The 15,768-nt window shown below is 38.9% G+C and overlaps 2 protein-coding genes across 11 annotated transcripts in view; one reads left to right on the plus strand and one right to left on the minus strand.

Annotated features, from left to right (window-relative positions):
* The window catches only part of LOC109636639 (lisH domain-containing protein ARMC9), a 26,334-nt gene extending 14,299 nt beyond the window's left edge, over positions 1-12,035 (minus strand). For 2 of the 9 annotated variants that reach the window (XM_020098466.2, XM_069521870.1), the window contains exons 1-14: positions 11,615-11,753; positions 10,858-11,025; positions 10,172-10,297; positions 9,626-9,796; positions 9,135-9,290; positions 8,816-8,908; positions 7,488-7,512; positions 7,008-7,165; positions 6,615-6,713; positions 5,612-5,647; positions 3,777-3,811; positions 3,576-3,687; positions 2,905-2,997; positions 148-238 (exon numbers count right to left, since the gene is read on the minus strand). In XM_020098466.2, coding sequence (XP_019954025.1) covers positions 148-238; positions 2,905-2,997; positions 3,576-3,687; positions 3,777-3,811; positions 5,612-5,647; positions 6,615-6,713; positions 7,008-7,165; positions 7,488-7,512; positions 8,816-8,908; positions 9,135-9,290; positions 9,626-9,796; positions 10,172-10,297; positions 10,858-10,986 — 1,324 coding nt within the window. In that variant the 5' untranslated portion in view covers positions 10,987-11,025; positions 11,615-11,753. Of the gene's footprint in view, positions 1-147; positions 239-2,904; positions 2,998-3,575; positions 3,688-3,776; positions 3,812-5,611; positions 5,648-6,614; positions 6,714-7,007; positions 7,166-7,487; positions 7,513-8,815; positions 8,909-9,134; positions 9,291-9,625; positions 9,797-10,171; positions 10,298-10,857; positions 11,026-11,614; positions 11,809-11,924 lie in introns of those variants that run through there. The other 7 variants (XM_069521876.1, XM_069521875.1, XM_069521871.1 and 4 more) reach the window with 6 other exon arrangements.
* polr2h (RNA polymerase II, I and III subunit H) lies at positions 11,912-15,042 on the plus strand. Of its 2 annotated transcripts, none has more exons than XM_020098475.2 (6): positions 11,912-11,930; positions 13,063-13,154; positions 13,367-13,450; positions 13,835-13,928; positions 14,098-14,181; positions 14,628-15,042. In XM_020098475.2, the coding sequence occupies exons 2-6, from the start codon at positions 13,082-13,084 to the stop codon at positions 14,743-14,745; spliced, it is 453 nt and encodes a 150-aa protein (XP_019954034.1). In that variant the 5' UTR covers positions 11,912-11,930; positions 13,063-13,081; the 3' UTR covers positions 14,746-15,042. The 2 variants fall into 2 exon arrangements, with proteins under 2 accessions (XP_019954034.1, XP_019954033.1); XM_020098474.2 differs by lacking the exon at positions 11,912-11,930 and adding an exon at positions 12,140-12,321.
* Positions 15,043-15,768: the final 726 nt, after the last annotated feature.

Here is a 15,768-nt window from a genome sequence, read left to right on the forward strand (position 1 = left end):
ATCATTAGTGGTTTTATGATAAAAGCCAGGTCAGCCAGGTCAGTCCATGAATCTATACATCTTCCAATGGATCCAGTTAAGACAATGACTCATCTTACAAAAGAAAAAATGATGCTTAACCAAATGGAATGGCAGCGGAGCACTTACCCTCTGCTAGGGAGGCGAATGCATTGATGAGACGAGCCATGTATTGCCGGACAATCTCGTTCTTCGACCTCAATAAATGAACCACGGTTTTCTATGGAGACACAGAATGTGGGGTAGTTTAAAGTAATGACATAATAAGTTTATACTTTGAAGACAACGATGTCAAACTTTCTGCTGACGAATGCCAATCTATTTATTTATTAAAGTGATTTATGTATTTGTTTGTTTATCTGCCCCCCCCCCCACAAAAGGACATTATAGCAGACAGATGACAGATGGGGGGGCACTTGGAAAGTGGAAAATTATTCAGACTAATGCAAAGCTGTGATTACATAGAAACAATTATACATTAGTCGTCTTACCACCTCACTGTCCTTTTGTGAAGCAGTTTGTCTCTTTACACAGAAATGAAAATGAAACTCACCTGACTCAGTATGTACTTTGTGTGGAAACTATTACATATATTACATATTTATATATTCAGTCATTGTAATTATAGAGTATGTGGCTAGGTGGTGAAATGAGGCACCATTTAAGTTGCATCCTATAATATTGTGAAAGAGAAATGAAAATCGAACAAATAAACAGACTCTTATAAAGATGAAAACTAGATACAAACATTACATTCACCCTGTTCACTTAGTGACATAAATTGATTATTTTTGCTATTAATCTTCTTTTCCAACATGAAGTTGTTTAAGGTTTGGTTTAAGTTTTAGATCTGTAACCAAGCAAATACTGACAGACATTTTATTTGTTCTCCCTACATAATATGGTACACAGAGCTAAATCACTGGGTAATCACTTTAATACAGTTGATAGCTGTTGTCACGACCCTGAGGTCGTATGAAATGCATCAGTGTATGTGCTTTAATCTGCTGTGGCTGTGTTGCGGATCTCTCTCTCTCTCTCCCTCTCTCTCTGCTGTGGTGCTGGTGTGTGATGTGTTGCAGGTGTGTTTGGCTCAATGACTGACTGAGTGGGTGATTGACTGTGAGTGTGTAGGTTTGTTTCCAGGGAGCTGATTGGTTCCAGCCTCCAAGCTTGCAGGTTAAGAGGACGGCTTCCCCCACCTCCTGCAGTCTCTCCTCTCGCTGCTGCTGGAATTGTTCCTTATGAAATGTGTTAAGCTCTGTTGCTTGATGTACCAGCCCGGTTAGGTAGGGGTGGGTAGCATTTTAGTTTAAACCTAGGAGTTAGGAGTTTTGTTTATTTCATTTGAATCTAGGTTGTTCGCCTTAAGGTTGCTTTTGTTTGTTGTTTTGCTGTTGGCTCACCCTGAAGCAAAAAAACTCGCTGAAATAATTTGGTGGTTCTTGGGAGCTGAGAATAGGGGAGACTCATTCATCAGGCTGTGACTTAATGGTTCACATTTACTGGTGACACTTGTGTGTAATGAAACAAATCTGCTCATCTGAACATTTGTGAATCAAATTCTCTACTTTTAGTGTTTCACACTTGCTTCCTGACAACGATGAGTTTATTAAGAATCCACCCACACACCTTTCTGATCAAAACATTACAAAGAAAACTCTCTTCTCAAAAGTAATTTATGCTTCAGGACAATGTATTACACACATTTCGGGTTGTGATTTGAAGACAGTGACGCCTGACCACTGTTATTGTGTTTGTGCAGTAAATGATTCAGAGGTGGCTTGGAGTAAAAAAAAACATCTGTGAGGTGAGGATCATTTACTCTGTGTTAAAGGGATTATCTTGAACATGACGCCCCACGGCGAAAGGCTAGGTGAGGGGAACATGACAAGAAAAGGGGAAAAAACACAAAGTGTGTAAGAAGAAGAAGATCTTTTGAGAGGGAGAAAATAAGAATATGTTTCTTATTCGGGCCTTTAAGTAAATTTGACTAATTGCTTTAGAATGCATATCAATCTGTGGCTGGGAACATTTTACTTAAATCTCCAATAAGCTAAAAATTGAATTAAATTCCAACTCAAGTCGAGTAAACCCTTGGAAAGCCACAGATCACGATTGATGGTTGTGTTCCATGTCTGATGAGTTCAGTTCTCTGTTAATCATTTTCAGCAAATACATTTTATTTTCTAGGAAATAAACATTTTACAAATTTCTGTAAAAGATTTGAAAGAGCTTGTTCCTGCCATCATAGGTGGATGATCACCACGATCACACGACAGCCACTGTTGGTGTTTTTACCATTCTATCTTTAAGTTATTTTAAATCATATTCATAAAAGTCTAAAGTTATAAAATACAGTATAACTTGTACAGTATCCCAGAAGGATATGCGTGATATCTGAGATGCTATATCCAGTTTGCTCGTCGCCCACACGTTGTAGCGTTTTGTTGTGAGCATCAAGAAATTATGCCTATTCACCAGCTCAGATCGGTATGAAATTAGAGCCTAGGGATTAATTAGACAATGTGGCTGGTGGACAAGAAGTAATTTGGCTCTGGTGGTTGCATTCCCAGATCATGGCTGGTGACTACAGATGCCTGGGCCTTTGCTCAGCACCCAAACTGTGGAATCAGACAGGCAACATCCTTAATTTGTTTGAAATCTATTCTTAAAACATGTTTTTATTTTAACTTTTTTATTTCCCTCTATTTTATGAACATAATAGTGAAAAGTGCTACATAAATAAAGTTTGTTGTATATAGTTGTAGGAGAGATGTACTAAAGAAATAGATTTGTAGTCATTAGACAAAAAAACGTACACTTACAATGAAGAATATGAAAAACTCCACACAATGTGATAAGAATAAAAGCTTTAGGTCCCACCTGTTTAGTGCTGTAGCATTCCAGCAGATCATTGCTGATATAGGCCTGAAGCACGGAGTCTCTCTGTTCACCAGGGAGTGTGCGAGTCAATCTCTGAAAAAAATGTGAGAAACAGACACAACAATCAAGTCTGGACTCGCAAACTGACTGTGACTCCTTCATTCTCACTAAACGCTGTATTTGTGTTGACCTAAAGCAAAACCTTAATTTATTATATTCTTCTCCCACAATGCTCTAATTAATCTACCTATAGTAGATTGACAAATAGTATGATAATGAAATGTTTTGAAACCACCCTGGTTAACTTTGAGTAAATCCAGTCAAAAATAGTATCAAATGGCAAAGGAAAATAAAACTACAGTGCATCCCGCTGCCACAGCCCAATAGTCCCCTTCAATTCAATCAAGTTGCACACTTAGAGATCAGCCCCCTAAACACGGCCAATGTTTTTCATTAAGATCCATGATTTATTCCCTTGGAAACTGTGAAAATGTTAAAACACTCCTAACTAACAATGTTTTAAAAAAGTTATGAAATAAGTTCCTGGACCTGATTCAGGTCACATTGTTATCTGTCCATCAGTGTTTCAATGTATTAGTGATAAAAAAAAAAGGTGAATGAGTGTAAAATGTGACACATGGAGTAAGACAAATAGGATTATGAATTCTCACCCAGCGCAGTGCCTGAAGCAGCAGAGACCTGAGTCTGTCTGCACCTTCAACCAGGTCTTTCTTCAGCTTCTCGTAGTCAAGGGAGGGGAGCATCGGCCCCTCCTTCGATCTCCTGGACATTTGTAACAAAAAAAGACAAGTAAGTCATGTTTTATGAAGAAACTGGATGCAACAGAAAACCTAATCAATTTGAACACTTACTGTGGAGCGATGGCCGCTCGAAGCATTGAGGAGGCCTGCGAGGGTGACGGAGAAAGTGGAGAAAAAGGACAATGAGGAGCAGAAAGTATTTCATTATTTAAAACTACATTTATCACCTTTGATCTATAAACAATGGGAAATAAAACCCATGTTATATCATGATGTCCCTCTGGTAGCTCAACTTACCCAGTTGTTTGCCATTTAAAACAATCAAGCTAGCTACGGTCTAATGAGTAATTTGTAGTATTTTTTCATGCGTTCATGCTCTTGGTACATGCTGAATCCCCAGACACACAGTGTCGTACTGTTTGGCAACATCGCCCATGCAGTCAGTGACAAAAAGGAGATAACTCGATAGATAAAAACTACCACGGAGGACGGGTTAGTGGAAAACAGTCATTCTTTCTTTTTTAACAAAGCTGTATGTAGTTGTTTCAGGAAAAAAAGGAAATGCAGGCGAGTATAGTATTGTGGTGGGTGGGCGACTTGTGTGTGTCTGTGAAAAACAACCAATTACCACTATTTCTCAGGATTTGATGTTGAGGCCTGAAACCCAACCTGAAGCAGTGAAAGGTCAGGGGAGCGATCTATGTCACTTGAGGTCTCATGTGGTCTGGACACATTTTTTCTTTGCTGTGCAACAGGTAGTATGGAAGTGAAGGGAAGAACACTGAAATCTGGATTTCTTCTACAAAAAATTTAAGCTGAGTTTCCCTGAAATATCTGACACTGGTTCAGAATGGTATCCACATTAAGTTTATCACAGATACATATTGAGGAAAGAGAATTATTTTCTTTATCTGTGCTTTTTAACAAGAAAAGCTCTTAAATGTACAACCTAAATCATTTCAATTTCAGGAGGATTTTTAAAAGGTTTTGGTAAAAAATCATCATCACCGATATTAAAAGGCAAAAACTTTCAATACATTTATACTTTTTTTTTTAATTTGCCAATTGTTCCTTAGATGTTTTCAAAGCCTTATCACAAAGAACTGTAAGTGAGACTTGTTTAAATACAGTTTAACCATAAATTCTATATGAATAACTATAAATCAAAAGAAACACGTAACTACAAACAAACAGAAGTTAAATAAGGGAAATGTAAATATTTAAACACATGTTTTCTGCATTTAAATCGGGTGAAAAGTTTTCATTTGGGCAAACATAATGGCAGATGCCAAAGTGTCTAAAATAACCACCTGGTGGTTGGTGGCCCCACCTCCTCCTCAATGTTAGTAGACAGGACACGGACCATAAATCAGTCAGATACTAATTAACATGTTGAACCCAAGTGCCTGATATTAACCACCACAACTTTATGAAGTGTTCTGGTTGTCTTTTCAAATGACTGTAATTGAGTCCACCCTGCCTGACAACCTGAGCGTGAGAGAAGTGCCTTTACATCAAATCACCTTGTGTCGGCCATTCTTGTTCCATAACAAGTTCTCACACAAACTGAACCTTTAAACAAACACTGAGGTGAGAACACTGAACCTGAGAACATTGAGCTTAAAAAAGACGACAATGACTGTGGTCTTTTGTAACAAGTGAATGTCATGACGGAGCACCTCGTTAAAGTGGCGCTCTTGTTTGGCTTAACTGGGCACCAAACAAAAGCTGTCATTTTTACAACAAAGGTATACCTCCCTTTAAACTAGGTCAACATATGTAGTAAGGACCAGAGGGAGATGGTGGGGGATACAGACTGAATAAAAAAGCAGGCAAAGAAATGTATAAGTACAGTACAGGAAGAGGGAGGCAGACATGAAGACAAGGAGAGGAGGTGGGAACCCGAGCGATGACAGGGAGTAAAGATGAAAACATATGAAACTTACATAGCCATCATCATAGGGACTCATAGAGTAATATCCCTTTGTGGACAAAAAGCATCACACACACAAACACACACAGGAAGAAGTTGTTCAGTTTAAATCAGAGACAATTTCACAAGCCACAGTTCAACAGCACGATGACGGCCACTGACAGGAAGTGTGATTGTCGAGGTGTCAGAATGGAGAGTTTAATTTCAGTTTTTTGTGCATCTGTGTCACAGAGCCACAGTTTTAACAGTATTGAAATGATATTTTCATCTGCGATATGACCACCAGTTGATTTCAGATTGCAATCGACCAAAAGAATCATTTTCATTCTAACTGTTATAATTAAAGTTAATTTTCAAAAATGGTTGAACTTCAAAAGACTGGAGTTTGGAATTGTTAATTTCCTGCACACAGATTTATGTCATTAGACAGGTCCAGCAGGTCCTCCGACCAGGTGCTCCTTAACCCAGAATAAAAACTGCAGGATCACTACGTGGCGGGATTACAACACAGCTGCACAATGTACTCAGGGCAAAGGCAAACTTAATGACAGCGAGACACTCCTTTTTAAAACATCTTTTACAATTCCTCTTCAAACACAACCTAAGTGTCTGTGACGTACGGCCCCTTGGAGCAGCTTTCACAGCTCCTGGAAGAATGTGATTCCCTTCAGATGCTTTTGATGAAACCGTCCTACCTCAAGGCCCTAAATTCTAGCAATAGACTGTAGATAAAGACAGACGGCACTGTTTGACTGGCAGCAGTACACGTTATAAACTCCTCCTTCATCCCTTCTCAACTACGGTTTCTGTCATTTGAGGTAGTTCCTAACACACTGATGTATATTCATGTGTTCATATTTCCAGTAAGTTTGGTTTTGAGTCATTATTTGATTCAATAAAAACAGGGGGACTTATTTCTGGAGGAAGTGGGGAGTCGCTTTGTCCATCTTATTTACATTGTTTGGTTTCTACCAGTGAGGGAGGAGGAAAAAAGGCTGCTGTATGCGCTCACTCACAGTGCCGGGTCTGGTGAAGTCAGTGCTCTGGACCACGCTCTGCCTCATCTGGTTGTTGAACAGACGAACACACACATTCTGCAAGTAGTCGGGGGAGATCTGAAAACACACAGCATGTCCCTTGAGCTTTGTGGAAAGAAGAAGGAAGAGCAAGCTTGTATTTGTCATGTAAATATATAATGTGTGTAAAAAACTTTATCTTGTACACTACATGTGCATATATGATAAAAAGCTAAATTAAAATATCTGTCTAGTGTTTGTGTGTGTATGCCATTCATTAGCCCGTTATTGTTAGTGTGTGTGTTGATCTGTGTGGGTCTACATCTGTGTAGTTTGTGCCGGTAGCTCTGGTGTTAGAATGTGTTTGTTGGCCCCACAGTCGAGCTGAACTACCAATTTTCCGCTGACAGTGGCCTCCAAAGAGTCGACCAGCTCAGCAGTGATTCCTATCAGGTTGTGGTAGTCGGCCTGCATCGCGTTGATCTTCTGCACATAGCTGGCGAGACGCCGGTCTGATTCAATTAGCTGGAGCTGCAACTGCTGCATGGTTTCTTCACAAAGACACAGGGGGACAAAAGATTGCAGAAAAAAGCAAACAAAGACATAAAATACATTCAATACACTGACTAATTATCCACTTGGTCTGCATCCAACTATAAAACTGACAGAATATATCTTCAGGACAAATCTTCTTACAAGCTGTCACTTTAATCACAGTTTTGGATAAGAGGGTGAAATGAAAGGTAACAGTTAGAGCTCTTAATGAAGAAATCAACGACTCAACTAATAATGTTTGTTGTATAGACAGTCTGATTTTAGTCTCTCTCAAGTTCAATCAAGTGGAAAATCACGTATAATATTTGGGATATTTACCTTTTGTACTCTTTCCACCCTCCTTCTGCATGGTGATGTTAAGAATACAAACATTTCTAATGTATTTCTTTCCTCACCTCTCCCATCAAGTACACATGCCCAATACAAGTGTATAAGTTTAGGATTGACGTAAGACAATGACAGTATTTGATACATCCGGTTCGAAGGGGAACACTTCGTCACGGAAACCATTAGTTTAGATTTACGCTAATCCGTCTCATATATTGAAGAGACAAAAGCGTTAATATAGGATAATTTCATGTTTGTTTTAGAGGTAGGCACTCCCTAGGCAAACATAGCTGTCATTCAGGATGCATGTATGCAGCCGAGTCAATAATAAGTCGTCATGCAATCATCCACGTGTACCCACAGTTCATTCCCGTGCGAGGATGTACTAGCTGCCAAAGGTGCTGCCTGTCGTAGAGTTTGCACATAGAAAGATTATGTTAAATAACCTCACTCCCATGAGCTTTATATATATGTACAAACTAGTCCTTAAAATGATGGCTGTGATGTATGCTTTAATCCTCGGCCAGTAAGGGAAGGGTTTCATTTCATGTAAGTGCCAGGGGGAAATTTGATCTGATGATTGTCCAGTGAAAGCAACAGTTCCTCCCCTTCTACCCTGAAGGGGTAAGAGTGAGTTAGTGCCACATTAGGCCCTGCCATGCTCAGATATAACCATTTATAATTGCAAATCAGGCAGGATTTGATTGCAGGACACTATATGAAACAACCAGATCTGGGCAACAGTGAGTTTTAATGAATTCTTTTGTGACCCACAGAAAGGCTTTTTATTTGAGTGTTCAGCCGTGAGACGGAATGGAAAACACTCTGTTCTTGGCCTGTGTTAAATCCCTGAGTGATTCCCTTCTAGATTCTGTTGTGTTTATCCCCACCAGCTGATTTATTATTTTAAAGACCTTTATGTCCTTTGAAGAGTCAATACGACTTTGACTTAATGTTGTGCTGTTTTGTAAGACACCTCTGTGAGGGCTGTCTGGTGTTCTGGGGAGTTACGAACTGGCAATTTAGCAGGACACCACTGCCAAGGACCCAATTCAATGTCAGTGTCAGAAGTTGAATTGAGCTTTTCGTTAACTGAACTATTTTTTTCACTAACTATTAAGCTGTGGTGAAAGTTTAAGTCATTAGTTATAAAGAGAGGTTTGGAAACTGCTACATTTCCAAAACTGCAATTCATATCATGTCATTGAAAGCAACAAAGACACTGAAGCAGAATGATTGTGTTACTTTGTCTAGAAACATAAATATGAAGTCACCCATCTTAATCTGATGAGTTTCTCAGCAGTGACAATAAAGGATACATATAAATTCAGCAACCTTGGGATGATGGATGGCTTCAGTGTCACTGTCAGAAATCGCTCCAACTTATCCTTCAAATGTGGTATCCAGGAATCCTAAATACAAATGAAAGTTATGATCATTCCCTGAGCAGGAATGTTGCAAGTGTAAAAACTAACTGGCAATAACTAGATAATCATGTCAACTACTGCAATTTTGCACCTTGTCTTTTGTGTCTTACTCTCTGTGAATGTTGAACTGCTGCTGTGACACAACCATTTCCCAACTGGGATCAATAAAGTTCATCTAATCTAATCTAATGTTTCATAATCAACTGCTCACCTGGAAAAGATATTTGAAGGACGGGTGGATGGTGGGGTTTGGAACGAAGGGCAAGGCATAGTAAGGCAGAAACTCTGTGGTCTGACTCAGTGCTGCTCCTCGAGTCTCCAGATACTGTTTGAAGTTGGAAATCCTCTTATCAAACTCGGTTCTGTCCTGGAGACAAAATGTATGGATTTATTTCATGTTGCCCAACAAAATGTCGGTAATGCTTCTCTTCAAGTATGATTATCTCACTTTATCTGCCACCATCAAAAAGCAAAGAAGCTGCTGACTACACAATGAAAGGCATATGACAGTGGTACAGATCATTACTTACTAGTGCAACAACATTAGAAAGAACATACAGAGAAGCCTGCAGCGCAGCTTAGTGGACACTGTGAAAACTGCACATGTAGCTACAGAGCAGTTACATTTTGTCAGATAATCTAATCCAAAATAATTTTAACTTGTTACAAAATCATTTAGACAGAAAGATTGGCTCTACATACATGTCGACCAGGGTGCCTCCTCAGTGGGTAGATGGCGAAATGGATGTGAAGGTAGAACTCCAGACTCAGGGCTTCAGCATCTGTGTCTTTCACCTCAGAGGGAATGTTCTCAGTCCACAGTTCAAAGAAGACTTTATGATCTCCATCATCAAACGAGCAAAGGAGGTCTTTCTAGAAAAGCCAGAGTTAAGAAAAGGAATGGGTTGAGAGAAAAAACAACACAGCTCCTCCATCAGCAAGAAAATGTTGCTTTGTTTTGTTTATTTTATTTACAATAAATTGAGGACTAAAAAAAAGCCCAATATTTATGGATGTGAACGATGAAACATACAATTACCAAAAAAGAACTTCAGAAAAATGATTTGCTCCTGAGTTTAATAAAACTGATCAAAAACATAGGATAATATTTATCAGTTTAATCACCTGCTTGTTAATAATTAGCAGTGCGGGGACACATTTTCAACACTCTTCCTGCTTTAATATTCAACTCCACAAATAATCGACCAACCAGAGGAAACAACAGGTTCTGAGAATTGAATCATTTACCTGAAATGCACGAGTCTTTGAGTCTCTGAGAGTGCGTCCTTGAGGCTTGGAGACGAGCTTTCCTTTGCTTTTGCAGTCCTTGTCGAAACTGTGAATAGTCTCTTCAAACTCCTCAAACTTAAGGTACTAGAAAAAAAAAAAAACACAAAACAAGCCCAACATGAACTCGTATTTAACCAGTGCAGACCAGAGCTCGGTTTCAAATCATACAAATTAAACAAGCAGCACAACTGTACTCTTTCTATATCCACATCCTGAGTAAAGGTCCGGTGTGTAAGATTTAGGTGAAAGGGATCTATTGGCAGAAATTGAATATAAAATGATCATAGTTATGTTTTCTTCAGTGTGTGATGCTCTAAATTGTATAAGTTGTTGTTTTCTTTTCCCTAGAATGGGCCCTTTATGTTAACATTGACAGCGTCCAAACTGGACAAACTAAACACATTTTGAGTTTTTATGACAACTGAAGGCTGCCACAGGTTCTCTTTCATGGTTGGAAGGGGAGAGTGAGGTGAGGGGTATTCAGCTGCAACACGCCACTTCACCACTTGATGTCACTAAATTCACACAATGAACCTTAGAAGAAAATGTGTGCATCTTGTAGAATTGTATGTCTGTTGATGCTCACTCTGGTCTGTCATTACTCCTGGGGTTTTCATACTGTTTTTTTGTTTTATTTTTTTTACCTCCTTGATCATCCCAAGAAGATCTGCTTCAGTTGCCAAGATATCCCCCATCTTGGCTTCCTCCTGTGAATTCATGTGAGAGCTCAGAACCTTAAAACACAGACTCACAGAAAACACAGCTGCTCTCATGAAATGACATGTGTGCCTCCAGTGAGCGTCCTGCACAGCCTGCGAGGAAGAGGACAGCAGTCAAGTTAGAGACTGTAGCACACAATGGGGTTCATTACAAACTTGACTGTACAACTTCTCACCTTTTTGTTCTGAGGTGAATCCTCAAAACCATGAGCGTGTGGTTTCTGTCCACACCAAAACTCTCTGATTGCACATCTTATATTCATATTTATTTATTTTAGTCATGTTTCTAACTACTGCAATTTAGCACGCTTGTCTCTTTTGTTGTCTCTTGTTCTTCCCTCTGTGTGCCATGCCCTTGACATTCTGCTGTAACACAATCATTTCCCAATTTGGGATCGATCCATCCATCCAAGCACATCTGTTGACACTAATCATGAGACTTTGTGTTCCACAGATTAAAACTCGGGTAAAGCGGAAACACAAAGGTCTTAATGCAGCATTAATACACACAACACAGACCTCGTATTTCTTCCGTTTTTGAACGTTCACATTATCTCTAACGATCAACTTTCGTAATAACATCGACCTAAGGGGTAATAGCATGCTAGTAGCTACTTGCATACAAGCTAATGCGATAGATACGTTACCTTGCGTTAATATTAAATATAAATCTCATCCTCACCTCAATCCCTCGTCTTTAACTTCTCGATAACGATTTACATCCCGTTCATTCGTCACTGAGACACACACACTCCATTTTCGTCCAGCTTTACGGGCTCCACTGACACCGAATGTTAGCCGCTAGCCTTTAGCTAGCAACCGTACACAGACAGGACGCTAGAACACCTAGCAACCAAACAACCGGGGGGAATGGCTGCCGGAAAGTAGAGGCGGGTGTCGTAAATACTGACAACGCCGTTGAAGCTTGTTTGTTTCCACGTGTTTAAACCAACAAGATGGATTTATGATGTTTGTATAAAAGTTGCACGAACCTTCAGGTAACTTGTCCCTTCATTGTTTATTGGTTTAGTATAAAGGTAACGATGGTTTTCCAGCGCTCAGCATTGATATGACTCAACATTTACCATCGTTCACTATATTTCTCGTGTTGTGGATTATATGATAACAATTCATCATATAATCAATTCAATCATATAAATAATATTCAGCAGCACTGGCGCGATCTTTAGAAACCAGCGTCACATTCACCCGGAAGCAGTTTCACGTCACAGGTCGCGCACATTGTTTCTGCGCGGCACCGCGCGGTTCACGTTGTAATGAATGAAAATCAAGTCCAATAAGTTTTCTAGCATCGCAACAACAACGAGCCATCGACCGACTGCGACGTGTGTTTGTGTGTGAGGCGTAAATATCACAGTCTTTTTCCAGGTGAGTTCCAGGAAGTGAGGGGACAACATGCTAAAGCTAACAGCTAGCCTGAGCTGCAGACACTGACCAGGGGACAGAACAACACATCTTTATGATAAACTCGGAGAATCACAAGCACTGACTCTGTGTGTTCGTTTGTGTTAACCGACACGTGTGAATGTGTCTGTGCTCATGTTGTTCGTCAGTGGGAGTGAACAGCTTCTGTTTTAAAGTAGCTTCATCTCATTCAGTCTTTGGTTTGTTAACTGGCTGCAGAATAAACGGGACAAATGTTTTCTAGTGATAGTTAAAGTCTGGTTTAGGAAATTACTATAAATTGTCCAAGGTTTTGTGGATGAAATAAATACATTTGCTGTACTGTTCGACTATTCAGACACATGCCTTCGATAGAGTGACTTATAAATATTCAATGCTAAGTCCACATATCGTTTTGTTTTGGTAATAATTGTGTATTTATGTAGCATGAGAGGATCTTTCGTGTGTAAGTTGTCAATCACAGCACTATAATGAAACCTGTTTACTTTTATATTCTATTTATTTTGCAATCATAGATGTATACAGTTTATAATATGTTTATAGTACTTTCTTTTTAATCTTTGTAAAATCACAGTCTCCACCACAAGATTAAAATTGTAGCACTTGAAGTTAAATGTTTCCGAAGCTCGTCATGTTCTCATTTCATTTCTTATTATCTTAACAAAAATATCATAATTGGATATTTTTTTCCTTTTTCTTTCCCAGTTCATAGACTGTAACAGAGATGGCTGGGATTCTGTTTGAGGACATCTTTGACGTAAAAGACATCGACCCAGATGGCAAGAAGTTTGACAGAGGTGTGTGAAATGATTCATTTCAAATAGAAACAAGGGGAGTGAATACTGAACTGACTTTAATCAGGTTCTAATGACACAATTTTAATGCTGATATTGTTTACTCTTTCATTGATGCAGCTGCAGTTATCTATATTTGAATCTTTCTCTGTAGATCAAGCTTCTTTCTTATGAAGTAATTTATACTCTGCCATGGTGGTTTACATTTACTACAGTGTCTCGTCTTCATTGTGAAAGTGAATCCTTCAAGATGGACCTCATCTTGGATGTGAACATTCAGATCTATCCTGTTGATCTTGGTAAGAAGGAAAACTTTTGTTCTTTACGTTGAAGTTGAGGACTTGAAGCCATTCAATAGTTCATTTAGTGGATATAATGTAAATCTAGCCTTTTTCCAATTTATGACCACAACAAAGAGACAAATCACATATTTTCTATACTGTATACCATCTGAATGTATTTGCATTTTATAAAGTAAAGCCAGCTGGTAGATCACATCAGTCTTTTGGGTATTCTATCTGGGCCCCACAACATTTGATTTCTGGCATTCCTTCAAGCAAGCTGTGTAATATTCTTATTCCAACCAAAGTAAACTAATAAAACCTAAAGCTATGAGAGAATCATTAAATAATAATGCATCATAATGATATATTAACCCAGTCATTTGTTTCCATTTCATTAAGGTGATAAGTTCCGACTGGTTATTGCCAGTACATTATATGAAGATGGAACCCCAGATGATGGCGAGTATAATCCTCAGGATGACCGGCCGTCCAGGTACCACACCTACTTCTCATATGTTGGTGCCGTCACATGTTTTATGAAAATGTACATGATCCAATAACATTTGTGTTAGCACGCTAAGTCTATCACCCCCCCTGATGTGTGCAGATTCTTTGGCCTAATTTATTATTAAGCTCTGGTTTCTCTTTGTTTAATTTTGCAGAGCGGACCAGTTTGATTATGTGATGTACGGGAAGGTTTACAAGATTGAAGGCGACGAGACCTCAACAGAAGCAGCAACACGTCTGTGAGTGATACTATACTGTTTATAGAGTAGCCAGAAATACCATTAGTATAATTATAATAACAATTAGCAGTGATTGACTCATGAATTTAGCATTTATGTGATTAAGTATCTGCCATTTTTATTTATTATTTTTATGGGAAGAGTTACTTGCCCTTATTTGATAATAAGCAGTTTGGCACCCTCTACAGAGTGATGTGCATATACATAACTACACCTTCCTACAGTAACATGTTTTTATTAAACTAAAATACTGTACATTTAAAATGCAAACAACAAATTTTTTCCATTTTCATATGCACTAATAAAAGCCTGTGAATTTATTTATTTTCCTGTAGAAAGAACTACAGCAATTATGATCCTATTTCTTACTTGTATGATGCACATATAACCTCTCGGAATAATGATATATCTGTCATTTTAATCCGTGGACATGCTCCTTCTTTCAGATCGGCCTACGTGTCGTACGGTGGCCTTCTCATGAGGCTGCAGGGAGATGCCAACAACCTTCACGGCTTTGAGGTGGACTCCAGGGTTTACCTGCTCATGAAGAAACTGGCCTTCTAAAACCCAACTCTTCTCACCCACTTAACCCCCGGTCCTCCCACCACCACAGTCAACCTTAAAGTCTGAGCTGCAGACTGAAAACATTAATAGTCCTGAGTCTGAAGCACACGGCCGTCTCCGAGAGGACGTCGCCAACAGAACACGTGGAGGCTCTAGAAAATGTTTTTTTATTCTCATAGATAAGAAATGTTTCCTCCAAGGAGATGGATGACAGACTAAAGACTGTGACACTTAAAGAGTAATGCAACCTCCATCTGCTGGCAACTTGTAAATAAAGATTTCTTTTATACAAAGTGATTCTTGACGATCAGTCACCATGGATCATTTTTTTGTCTTATTCCAACCATATCTGAACAGAACCATGATTAATGTTTAATTATCATAATGCATACTTCAGTAACATTTATCAAAAATTGTTAAGTAAAGAGGGCTGTAGAAGATGGTGCTCACTAGATCTCAGCTCAGAGTGCAGTGGATATTATCCAGAAGGGACAAGTTAGAGTTCTGTGTTTCTCCCAAGGACACTTTGGAATGCAGACTTGAGGAGCTTGGGGTTGAACTACTGAATGTGTGGTTAGTAGATGACCCACTTCACCCCCTGAGCCAAAGCAAATTAATGTAATATTTTGAAATTTGTACTAAATACAGTTCTGATGAGCATGACAGCTAGAAAAGTTTTATGGAGTTAGAAGATAGTTATTTTATATTGTGCTGCACATGCAGTTGTGTTTAGGGTTATTTAAAAGATCTGTATGACAGCAAAATGTGAATACAACAAATGTGTTCCACAATTATATTTACATGTAAGAAAGCTTTATGAAGGTCATCTTCCTGTGAAAGTAGCTCCAGAGCAGGAATCTGTTAATTATTGTCTCAACACGAGCTTGATATGTAGAAACGCTGGAACATGATCTGGATGAGTAAAGAAAATCTCGATAAATAAATAAAACAGAAAGTATTTTCTTCTACAATGGAACAGTTGACAATATGTACATGGTGAAGGACCATGGGTCCTACTACATA

This window comes from Paralichthys olivaceus, chromosome 3 (assembly GCF_024713975.1).
Source record: "Paralichthys olivaceus isolate ysfri-2021 chromosome 3, ASM2471397v2, whole genome shotgun sequence".
NCBI lineage: Eukaryota > Metazoa > Chordata > Actinopteri > Pleuronectiformes > Paralichthyidae > Paralichthys > Paralichthys olivaceus.

Excerpts from the sequence above, each read along its gene's own strand:
- polr2h (XM_020098475.2), top strand. The coding sequence starts at position 13,082 with ATGGCTGGGATTCTGTTTGAGGACATCTTTGACGTAAAAGACATCGAC. Across the intron at positions 13,451-13,834 it reads GATCTATCCTGTTGATCTTG|GTGATAAGTTCCGACTGGTT; the intron begins GTAAGAAGGAAA and ends CATTTCATTAAG. Across the intron at positions 13,929-14,097 it reads CAGGATGACCGGCCGTCCAG|AGCGGACCAGTTTGATTATG; the intron begins GTACCACACCTA and ends TTAATTTTGCAG.